The sequence below is a fragment of the Pteropus alecto genome, unplaced genomic scaffold (genome assembly GCF_000325575.1).
Source record: "Pteropus alecto unplaced genomic scaffold, ASM32557v1 scaffold124, whole genome shotgun sequence".
Lineage (NCBI taxonomy): Eukaryota > Metazoa > Chordata > Mammalia > Chiroptera > Pteropodidae > Pteropus > Pteropus alecto.
In genome coordinates this window covers 190,736-202,897 of record NW_006435779.1, presented here as the reverse complement: position 1 = coordinate 202,897, position 12,162 = coordinate 190,736, and the positions used below count along the sequence as shown (strand labels likewise).

General features: G+C 38.3%; 1 protein-coding gene across 27 annotated transcripts in view; it reads left to right on the top strand.

The window, feature by feature from the left end:
• The window catches only part of SLC41A3 (solute carrier family 41 member 3), a 99,573-nt gene that overhangs the window by 54,950 nt on the left and 32,461 nt on the right, over nt 1-12,162 (top strand). For 18 of the 27 annotated variants that reach the window (XM_015588999.2, XM_025046457.1, XM_015588998.2 and 15 more), the window contains one exon: nt 3,696-3,860. The exons of 7 other annotated variants lie outside the window; for them this stretch is intronic. In XM_015588999.2, coding sequence (XP_015444485.1) covers nt 3,696-3,860 — 165 coding nt within the window. Of the gene's footprint in view, nt 1-2,602; nt 2,621-3,695; nt 3,861-5,415; nt 5,521-12,162 lie in introns of those variants that run through there. 2 more of the 27 variants (XM_025046463.1, XM_025046465.1) reach the window with 2 other exon arrangements.

Sequence of the window (12,162 nt, the reverse complement as noted above, 5' to 3'; positions counted from 1 at the left end):
TGGATGTGTATTCAACTTTTTTTCCAGAAAGAAGATTTATTATATAAAGGTCTCTCTTTAGCCTGCTGCAAAGAAGGCACTTTTCTTTTGGTTTCCAGTAGGCGACGTCTAAGCCTCTTGGATCCCTGCTTTATATAAAGCCTTAATAATGCCTTTTTTTCTTATAGATGTTTAATCACGCTCACTACTCTCAATCTCAGTCCCTGTCAGTGTACGCAACAGTTTCGGTAGTGTTTGCTCAGATTCCCCTGGGGCTCTGAGGTGTTCAGTCTCGGAGGTTATGGGGGGAGGGCCCCTCTGGGTTGGGGGTTGCGGGCTGTGGGTCAGCCTTAGTTTTGCAACCACCGCTGATAAAATTCAACTGTCGTTTCTCTGCCTTCTCTCTTCTCTGCTTTCTGCCCTGATGACTGGACCCTTTCACTGGCCGTGTGGAGCTTACAGCACTCCTAGGCAGGGCTGTTCAGGGAACTCGCTGCACCTTCTCCTCTCCCCCTCTTCCTACAGGGAGCTCAGGTGGCTGTGATAGGCAGCTTCTTTATTTCTCCTAGTCGTCTGCCCATCACGCGAGGGTCTGACCTGTGGTAGCTCTTATGCACAGAACCCACACTCAGACATGATGGTGTGCAGTTTGTGTGGTTTTTGTTGAGTTTTAGCTGTTCAGCTTATTGTTGTTTCAAAGAGAGAGATCTTGGGATGTCTCTCACTCCGCCATGTTAATCCAAACTCTACTGTTGAGTTTTGAGAGTCCTTTATAAATTCTATGTATCAGTCTTGTCAGATATGTTGTTTGTAAAAATTTTCTCCCATTTTGTAGCTTGGCCTTTCATCCTCCTAAGTGTCTTTTATAATATTTTAAATTGTTGTAAAATACACATAATGCAAAATTTATCATCTTAACCATTTTTAAGTGTATAGTTCAGTGACATTAAGTATATTCACATTGTTGGGCAGCCATCACCACCATCCATCCTAGAAGTTCTTCATCTTCCCAAACCAAAACTGTACCCACTGAACATTTAACTCTTCATTACTTCCCACCCCAGCCCCTGGCAACCACAGTTCTATTTTCTGTTTCTATGAGTTTAACTACTCTGGGTACCTCATATAAATAGAATTATACAGTATTTGACCTTTTGTGACTGGCTTATTTCATTTAGCATAATGCCCTCAAGGTTCATCTATGTTGTACAATGTTTCAGAATTTCCGTCCTTTTTTATGCTGAATAATATTCTATTGCATGTATAGTCACATGCTCCTAAAGACTGGGATATGTTCTGACCAATGCGTTGTTAGGCGATTTCTTCATTATGTGAACATCGTAGAGTGTACTTACACAAACCTAGATGGTATAGCATACTACCGTCAATGTACGAAACATCCAAATCTGTAGAGAATTTTTATGAATTTATTTGAGCCAAATTGACAAAATCTCAAAGAATTAAGAAAATCCTCCTGAGAATGGCAGTTTTGCAGCTTATTTTATACATTAAAATAAAAGGAAGAGACTTAAGAAAGGTTGCATGAAATCCATTGGTGCTAAATTAAGGGGGTGGGAGAAAGCGAAGTGGGGTGATATCTAAGACTGGATACAAAAATGAAATGCAGAGACATATACTTCTTTTACATTAGTGGCTACAGGATAGTTAATAAACATTTACAACACAGAGGTGGTATGCAGGCAACAAATAACGAAGAAGAGTCCTATGGTCTCCTGCTCTGGCTGTAGTGCCTTCAGGCGTCAGGAAAAGATTACTCAGACATTTCAAAGGTATGTTAGCTTAGAGGCAAAAGGACAATAGGCTCACTTAGGTAAAGATGGACTTTTGTTAAAGAAGCTACAGGCCTAGGATGTGACTATCTGCCATGACTCACTTTTAGTTAGGAATTTTTATATGCAGACCACCCTATATGGTGTGGTTATTTTCAGTCTCTGAGTTTGAAAGGCCCACATTACAGGCCTCCTCTCAGTATGTCAGTGTGGCCCCTGTTTCCTCCACACTACATTTCTAGGCTATGTGGTATAGCCTCTTTCTCTGTAGAGGAGGAAAAAATAATTTTTCCTCTGCCATTATGGATTCTTGGCTGAAGTATCCCTGTAATAAAAGGCAGATTCTCAGGAGAATAACAAACAAAATTTTAATAACATGCATATCTCCTGTATACATGGGAGAGACCCAGGAAGACTGAGTTATTTACCAAAGTGGCTGAAGCCACCACTTTAAATACCATCTGCAGCTGAAGAGGAAAGAAAATATGGGGGAGGCAGGAAGTCATTTATGGAAGGTTACCCGGAAAAGCACACAGAGTTTTTTATGCAGATTCGTCATTGCCTTCTGCATCCATTAAGTTTCTAGAGATGAGGTCATTCCCCTTTGTCCTGGTACAGTAAGAGAGGAGCCCTTATAAATGAAGATTTCTCTTACAAATGTAAATGTAACTTCTCCTTGGTTTTCAGAGCTTCTCCCATGTCTGCTATTTCTTAAAATTAATCAACCTAAAATGATTCTTATGTTAAATAGACATATTTTGGGGTAACAAATTCTGTTCCCTTACAGCTCCTAAGCTACAAACCTGTACAGCATGTCACTATACTGAATACTATAGGCAATTTTAACAATGGTAAGTATTTGTAATGCATTATGCTACCATGTTTTGATGTCTACAACATCAGTAGGCCATAGGAATTTTTCAGTGTCATTATGTTTATACATTCATTCATCAATGGACATTTGGTTGTATTATGGAAAAAAGGGGCCTGTCTGCCTGCGTGCATCTGAGTCAAAGAAGAGGTTCGTGCAGTTTTTGCAGCAAAGAAAGTAAGGATTTATTTTAGAGAGTTGCAAGTCCCAGAGACACAGGTGAACTAATGCTTTCAACAACCTGGCTCCCCAGGTATCTCAGAAGTACAGATTATATAGTGAAAAATCAATAGTCATGGAAACCAAAGGAGTTGGGGATCATGGGTGCTACTGATTGAACAATTAAATGGAGCTGGGGTAATTAATCATTGTGTTTGATTCTGGAGTCAGCCATGGCAACATCCCATCTGGCCTCATAGCTGGTGGGGTTGTTCTGCCTCGATGGGCCTAGAGCTAAAACATCTAAGGCTAAATGTTATTCTTAGTGTAACTAAAACTTATTGTCCTCGTGATTATTGACCTGAGGCTCAATAAATTTTATGTCCTGAGGCTTAATGATTAAAAGAGCAGGCCTACAAAGGTGTGAGAATAAGGATGGGGAAGGTAACTGAGTCACAGTGCCATTATCTGGGCAAGACCAGGCTTGAATCAAGGAAAAAAAAAAACTGTATTAAAGAAATGAAGTTTGCATGCAGTTGCAGTGCGGTTACAGTTGCACCTGCCTTTTGGATATTGCTTTATGAACATAGGTGTATAAATATCTCTTGGAGACTCTGCTTTTGAATTCTTTGGGATATACATGTTACCATCATTATTGTTCTTGGGTTCCCCAAGATAGAAATCAAGAGGAAACCCCAGAAAAATTTCCAGACAAATATTATTAAACTTATGCTTGAGCACAAGGGAGGCAGCACAGAGGAAAAGAAGGTCCTCCGAACTGACTTGGGGCCTGGCTCTGCTTGGCTGCTTTTATAAGCTGGGGACAAAGCCAGCTTTTTGTAAAAGGTGGGCTTTTGGAATCATCCATTTCAGGGTCAGGTGACTTTCTTTTCCAGCTGCATTGCCCGGTAAATATGTTTGAGCCTGTGCTGTGGGAGCAAGATGGTGGACTGCTCATTATCGCCAACCCAGGAAAGTCGTATAGCAGTCAAATCTTGATCAACTGCACAACCAGAGCAGTGTTTTGGACATCTGCAAGAAAGCAAGCTGTTAGAAGGGAGGTAAAATCAACTACTTCTGCATTTTTGCATAGAGAATGTTGGGGTGGTTGCATTCTTATAGTCAGTTTATCCAGTGCTCCTCTTGGCCATCAGGCATTCCTTTGGCCCAGGGTCCAAGTCCCTATGCTGTCTCATTCACACACAAGTAAAATTGGTAGAACATATGATAATTCTATTTTTTAATTTTTTTAGATACTCCATACTATTTTACATAGTGGCTGCACCATTTTACATCTCCATCAACAATGTATAAGAGTTCTAATTTCCCCATATCCTCCCCAGCACTTGTTTTCTCTTTTTTTTTTCTGACAGTAGCCATCCTCATTGTGGTTTTGATTTACATTTCCCTATGACTAATGATATTGAGCATCTTTTCACATGCTTTTTGCCATTTGTTTATTTTCTTGGAGAAATGTCTGTTCAAGTACTTTGCACATTTTTTAATAGAGTTGTTTATTGGTTGTCGAGCTGTGGAATTTCTCTGCATTCTGTATATTAACCCCTTAGCAGACGTATGTTTTACAAATATTTTCTCCCATTCCATAGGTTGCCTTTTCACTCTATTGATTGTGTCCTTTGATGCTCAAAAGTTTTTAGTTTCGATGTAGTCCAGCTTATCTATTTTTATTTTTGTTACCTGTGCTTTTGGTGTCATAGCCAAGAAATCATGACCAAATCTAAGGTCATGAAGTTTTTCACCTAAATTTTCTTCTGAGGGTTTTATAGTTTTAGCTCTAATGTTTAGAGCTAATGGTCTTTGATCCATTTCGAGTTAATTTTTGTATATAGTATTAGGTAAGGATCCAACTTCATTCTTTTGCATGTGGATATACAGATTTCTCAACACCATTTGTTGAAATAACTTTTCCTTCCTAGTTGAATTGTTTTGGAATGCTTGTCAAAAATCATTTGGCTGTATATGCAAGGGTTTATTTCTGTTCTGGTCCTTTGGTCTATGTGTCAGTCTTTATGGCAGTACTATACTGCTTTGATTATTATAGCTTTGTAATAAGTTTTAAAATCAGAAAGTGTGAGCCCTCAAATCATGTTCTTTTTATTATTCTTTTGGCTTTTGTCTCTTGAGATATCATATTTTTAAAATGGGTTGGGTTTTTTTTGTTTGTTTTTGTTTTTTGCCATTGAGTTTTTGACAGAGATTGCATTAAATCTGTAGATTTCTTTGGGTAATATTGATATCTCAACAATATTAAGTTTTCCAGTCCATGAACACAGGATGTCTTTCCATTTATTAGCATCTTCTTTAATTTCCTTCAGTAACATTTTGAGCATACAAGTCTTCCTTTCCTTCATCAAGTTAATTCCTAAGTGTTTTATTCTTTTTATTGTTAGTTTAGAGAGATGCAACAGTTTTCTTTGTGTTGATTTTGAGTCCTGCAACTTTGAACTTATGAATTGCTTTATAAGTTCAAGTTTTTGTGAGATCTTTAGGATTTTCTCTATATAAGATCATGTGATCTGTGAACAGAGATAATTTTACGTCTTTTCCGATTTGACCGCCTTTTATTTCTTTTTCTTTCCTAATTGCCCTTGTTAGGATTTCCAGGATTATGTTGAGTAAAAGTGGTGAAAGCAGGCATCCTCTTCTATCCTGATCTTAGAGGAAAAGTTTCAATCTTTTACCAGGAGTATGATGTTCACTGTAAGTTTTTCATATATAGCTTTTTTTATATGTTGGGGTAATTTCTTTCTGTTCCTGGTTTGTTGAATGTTTTTATTAAGAAAAGGTATTGAATTTTGTCAGATGTTTTTCTGCATCAATTAAGGTAGTCGTATAATTGATTTTTCTTCATTTTGTTAATGTATATTTCATTGATTGATTTTCATATGTTGGACCATCCTTACATTTTAGCAATAAATCTCACTTGTTGTATAATTTCAATGCGCTATTGAATTGTTTGCTAGTATCTTATTGAGGATATTTAAATTGACATTTATATGGGGTATTAGTCTGTGATTTTCATCTCTTGCAGTATCTTTGTCTGGCTTTGATGTCAGTGCAAAGCTGTCCTCATAGAATGAGTTTAGAAAGGTTTTCTTCTCTTCAGTTGTTTCAGAAGAGTTTGAGGAGCCTTGATGTTAATTCTTCTTTTCCTTCTATCGTGAAGAGGAATCAAGAATTGGCAGCTTCCTGTGACCATGCTGCACTGTGCCGGGGAGAGAATGGGGCAAGTGTGAGGAAAAATACCATGAAATTTCCTACCATTTTGTAAGGCTTTTTCTTGGTTGGGCATTTGCTTGGTTGCTACAAATCCTTAACTGGTTTATAGAGCTCCCACAAAGCTATTTTGGTCAATTCATTGTTGTTGATTCTGTGTTTCCTTGGAGGAACAAGGGATTAGAGTTTCCCGGTCTTCATCTTTCTGATGTCACTGCGCTTCAGCTTTCTTTAATATTTTTTGTTCATTTACCTTGAGTTCATTCTCTAGATAAGATTTGTTGGGTCGTGAAGTTTTTAGACATTTGCAGTATAGCTAATACTTTACTTTATCCTCACAAATGAATGCCAGCCTGGCTGATTAGAGAATGCAATATTCACAACTATTTTCTCTCAGTATTAAGGTTTGTTTTCAGTGTCTTCTTATACCCATTATTGCTGATAGAAGCCTCATGTCTTTTTAAGTCTCATTTCTTTTAGGTAGTCTGTTTATTCTATCTTTCAATCTTGACTTTTTGCAATTTATTTCTTTATCATCTATGTCCTGAAATTTCCCCATGCTGTTTCTGACATGGACCCTTTTTCCTTTACATATATGTAACATATATATATATATATATACACACACACACACGCACACATATATATACATACATATATATGTATACATATGTATATATGTGTGTGTTACACATATATGCATATATATATATATCAGTTCTATTTTTTAATCTAAAGACTTATGTCTTCAGCTTTATGAAAATACTATTTTTTATGGTTTCTGATATTTTCATTCATTCATTCTCTCTCTCTCTCTCTCTCTGTCTCTTATTAGATGCACGTTGCAGCTTCCAGATCTACCTTCTGAGTTTCTTAACTTCATTTTCATACTTTTCATATGTCTTTCCAGTTGTTCTTCATTCTAGGAAAATAATTCTACTTGATTTTTCATCTCTGATTCACTGTTCATGTCTCTCTATGCTATTCAGTTCATCTAATGAGGATATTTTCCTTGTTTTTGTGTTTTATTTTAAATTTAGAGTTTGAGTTTGTACTTTCTAGAATTTTAAATTATCTTTTTATTTTTGAAAACCATTCTCTCACACCTCTCTTAATTTATTTGCTCTAGAGTCTTACTTAAAATTTGTTTTTCAATTATGATGGACATACAATATTATATTAGTTTCTGGTGTACAACATGATTAAATATTTATATATTTTGCCAAGTGATCATCTCGATAAATGTAGTACCCATCTGACACCATACATAGTTATTACAATATTATTGACTAGATATTTCCTATGCTGTGGGAATAGTCACATCCTATTTAGAGTCAATTTCTTGTTTTTTATTCTTTCCTTAGATGTTTGTGCATACATTTGTTGAGTTTGATGAGTCTTTGTCATGATTGTGGCTCCTTTAGATAGCAGTGGTTCTTGGTTGGTTAAGCATCATTTTATTTTGGACTTCCTCTTACTGTTTAACTGTGAATGCTGCCCTTCTTTAGAGCAGGCTACCTCTGGTAATTCAGGGGAGAGTCAGAATGTGTTGTTTGTAGGTATATGCCAGTAACTGGCCTTATGGATCTGGGGGCTGTGTGTCCCTCTTATGGTGCTGCTCTGCCTTTTTGACCACAACACACACTTGCAGCTTCTGATTGGAGACAGGTAGCTGAGCCCATTGTTGGCACAAACCAGGCAGGCAATGGAAGAGGCCAATTCTCCATGAAACTCTGCTGTGCTTTCTGCACTAAATACCCTTTCAGTTGTCTCAGACTTCCTTCTGTTCCCATTGTCCCCAGGACCACCTCTGCTTTGTGCAGTAGACCTTTCCTGCCTTCATTTTTTGTTATGAGTTCTTCTGTCTACATAAATCATCTGCTTTTCATGGGCCAGGATTTCTTTTTAATATATGTTACATTTGTAGATTGTTTTCCAGCACTCTTGTACATTTTTGAAAACTGTCTCCTGAATGCTGGAATGAATCCTGTGATACTGGATTAGAGACAGAAATTAGTATGAACTCGTTTATTTTAATACGTATGCAGATAGATACAAAAATAAATATGGATATGTGTGCATACATGGGTTAGAAATTAGTCATTATTGTATGTACATACATATATTTCCTAGCTCCATCCACTAAGAGTATCTAGAAGCAGTACCACCCCAGTAGCACCTAGCATGACTAGTACCCAGACCTTGGTTTCTGATACCATTCTTCAATAAAAAGAACTGGCATCTTTGGGAAAATGGCTCATCCTAGGGCTGGGGCCCTAGAATACAAGATGAATCTGGAATATCTGACAGTGCCAGAAAGTAAGGAAGAGCTAAAAAGGAGGAGGGCATGTTGGAAGCGTGAACCAATCTGAAAGAGTTCCCAGTCCCCACAATTGTTCCCACCTGGAGCAATTTTGGCAACAAAATAAATAGTATGACTTCATAAAATAACTACCCATGAGTCCATACATACCATATAAATAAATGATTTAAGTCAGTAAATAAATGGGAGAGAAGGGACAACTCTATCTTAGAGAAAATTTTTAATTAATAAATATAGAAAGATGGACATATAAAATCACCATTAGAATGCCACAGTCATCCTGTTGCAGGCAAAATCCACTGATGAATTAGTGGGTGGCACTTTAAGAAGAAATAGGATCTTTGTATAGTCTCGAAATATCTGCCCAATTATTTGTGAATTTCTGTGGTATTTTTAGCATATGTCTTCAAATCTTTGATATGCTGTCCTCTAGGAGCCAAAGCTCAATTTCCCTCCCCTTTAGTGTGGACTGGGCCTAATGACTTACTTCTAACTAATAGATTATGGGAAGGGAAAAATAGTTAAGTTTACAGTGGAGAATCCTGGCAGACACCACTTTCCCCAGTGATCAAGGTTAATATCACCTGTGTTCAGCCATGTTGGTATCATGCATTCCCAGATACCATGCAAAGAGAAAGGCAGTTCATGTCTGGAGTCTTCTTCCTCAAAACCAATAACCTTAGTTTAATCATGAGGAAAAAACAGACAAACTCAAGTTGAGGGACATCCTATAAAATACTTGACCAGTGCTCTTCCAAAGGGTCAAAGTCATGAAAAATAACTAAAGGTGAGGAACTATCACAGATCGAAGGAGACTAAGGAGACAGTGATGGCTAAATGCAATGGATGATCCTGATTTATTTCCTGAAACAGAAAAAGGACATTAGTGGAAAAACTGTGGAAGATCAAATACATTGTCATTTAGTCAGTAGTGTTCTACCAGTGTTAACGTCTTAGTTTGTGATTGTCCTATGGTTATATAAGATGTTAACATCAGGAGAATCTGGGTGAAGGGTATATAAGAAACTCTGTGTGTTAAATTTGGAACTCTTCTGAAGTGTAAAATTATTTCAAAATAAAAAGTTAAAAGATTGTCTTTCCATACCCTCAGATTTGGGTAAAGAGAATAGCAAAACTTATGTTCGGTCCTCCATCTTAATCCAGTAAATATTTTTTTGTTATTGGAAAAAAATGTACAAATTAATGACCAGTCATTTTTTACTGTGAATGGGCTAAATGTCCTCTGAAGATATAACTTACTGGGTAAGTCAGTATCCTGGGAGAAAAGAGATGGAACACACAGATGGGAATTGAGCAGAGTTTAATGAAGAATTTATTCACCAAGTTGTGGGCAGGGTTATACGAAACCACAAAGGGACAGTGAAGCACCTCAGGACTAGCAATAGTAGGAAGTAATGATCACTCTAGGCCTAAAAGAGCAGGAGGTATAGAGATGTTCTCAGAACCTGGGAGAGCTGAACCTATAGCTTTAAGGAAGGCCATCTGGCTGGAGCTGCAGGTCTGGATAGAGGAACACAGCAGCCACTGGAAAGGGCACAGAGATACACACACCTTAGACTCATTCTCCTCTGACCCTCCAGTATATTTCCATGACTTTCCATTGGCCAGAACCAAGCAGAAGCCATAGGACAAAGGAGCGTGTACATGCAGCCACACAGGTCAACCTAATAGGCATGACTCAGAGCCAGAGAGGTGCCTGGAGAATATCCATCATGTCACCATCTGAATCAGTGAGAGCAGCCTGTTGATGTAAACAATAAGGAAAGATTTAGAAAATCTAGAACTGAGACAGGATTCCATAGGATTTCTCATAGAAATCTATACTTATAAGATTAAAAGAGATTTAAAAATGTGTAAGTGTATGTGATCCAAATACACATTTAGGAGGGGCTTCCCATAACCTCTTCTGCTGAGATGGATCTAGGTTGGTCTTTGTAAAAGATGCTACAAGTTCCCACAAATTTTCTCTTTGCAATATAGCAAAAATCCACAAAGCGATGCCTAAACTGGCTTTGTGCCTCTGGCTCTTACATTGACATCCCTAGGACCGCCATCCAGGGTGAAGAAATGTCTCTCTACCTTGATGGAGACCTGCCCCATGAGGATCTCTACCCATGTTTATCCTGCTGGCCTAGTGGGCATGCTACACCCTCACCATCCTGCCATGCTTCCTTTCTTCTTTGCTAGTTTGATCATTTTCCCATAGTCCTGGAAAGTGGGCCCCATAATGATCTTCATCTTCACATCAAATCCATCACCATCCTGGATAACTTCAGCATCCACATGGATAATCCATTCAAAACCCAAGCCTCCCAATTATTGGATGGCTTCGTCTCCAGGGACCTTCACCTCTGTTCCACTCCAGCTGCCCATCCCCATCCTCTGGCCTAGAAGTTCCTCTGGATGCTTCAAAATCCTAATTCCTTAACATCAGACATCTTCCCACAGCTTCTTTCCCTCTGGCACTCTTCTTCCCTCCTCTTTACGAGATCTCCAAGCTCTCTCAGCCCTCTACTCCCTGTCCTGTATTATACTTGTAGGCACCAGCAGGCACCTTCACACAGAAAAAAGGCTGCTGTGTGGGTCATTCAGGTTATAGATTTGTGTGTCTGTTTTAACCGTTTTACTGCCAATGGAAATCAAATGTCTTGAGGAAGAAATGCCTTTCTGATTTATACTCAGGGGTCATGGGCCAGCAGCAAGCCTCTTATCTGATAAGGGCAGCACCAGCTTTGGAGTTGGTTGATCTATAGGAAACAGCCAGTGGACACACTGAGTCCCAGGAGCACACAGTGCAGTGTGGAGCAGAAAGAAGGAATGAGCCTCTTGGCCTGGTGTTTTGGGCACATCGTGGGTTCTGTAGTTGTATTCTGCTCCACTTTGTTCCCTTGTTCCTATGAGGACCCCTGAGGTAGGTGTTAGTCTGTCTGTAAGAAGAGTCAGCTGAGGCTCCAAGACTGTTCTATGATGTGTCCCAGACGTCTGTCATGCTGAAGACAAAAAGCCTCCCTTTATCTGCACAAAGAAAATGATTATATGTTTTCCCTTGGAGTTCAGGAACTTAATGAATTCAGTACAAAGAGCTAGGAAAGTATATTTATTTTGAAACCTTTTCTTATCTACATTTTTAATTTTTCTGGCAAATGCTATGATATTAGGTGCTGACTATATTTTTAAAAAGAGAAAGACATATTTCCGATCCTGTTTTTTTATCCTAAGAGCAGAGGGACTTATATGTGTTTCTGAAATGGAGTGATTTGCAAAGATGAAGTTGGAGTAGTCAGTGGTCCTTTGAGATGTGACTCACTGTAAAGAAATAAATTGCAGGTATTGAGGAGAACATGGCCAAAGTTCTGGCTGAGGGCATGGGCCAGCTTCACAGAAGCGTTCATCCACGTCATTGCAAATAGAAGGATTTCTTTTTTTTTTAATGGCTGAGTAACATTCCACTCTATATATGAACCATAACTTCTTTATCCACTCATCTGTTGATGGGCATTTCGGTTGCTTCCACATCTTGGCTATTGTAATTTGTGCTGCCATGAGCATAGGGCTGTATAGATCTTTATGAATTATTGTTTTGGTTTTCTTTGGATAACTACCGAGAAGCACAATTGCTGGGTCAAAAGGTATGTGCATTTTTAATTTTTTGAGAAACCTCCAGATTGTTTTCCATAGCGGCTGTACAATTTGCAATCCTACCAACAACGTATGAGAGTTCCCTTTTCTCCACATCCTCACCAACACTTGTTGTTCTTTGATTTATTGATGATAGCTGTTCT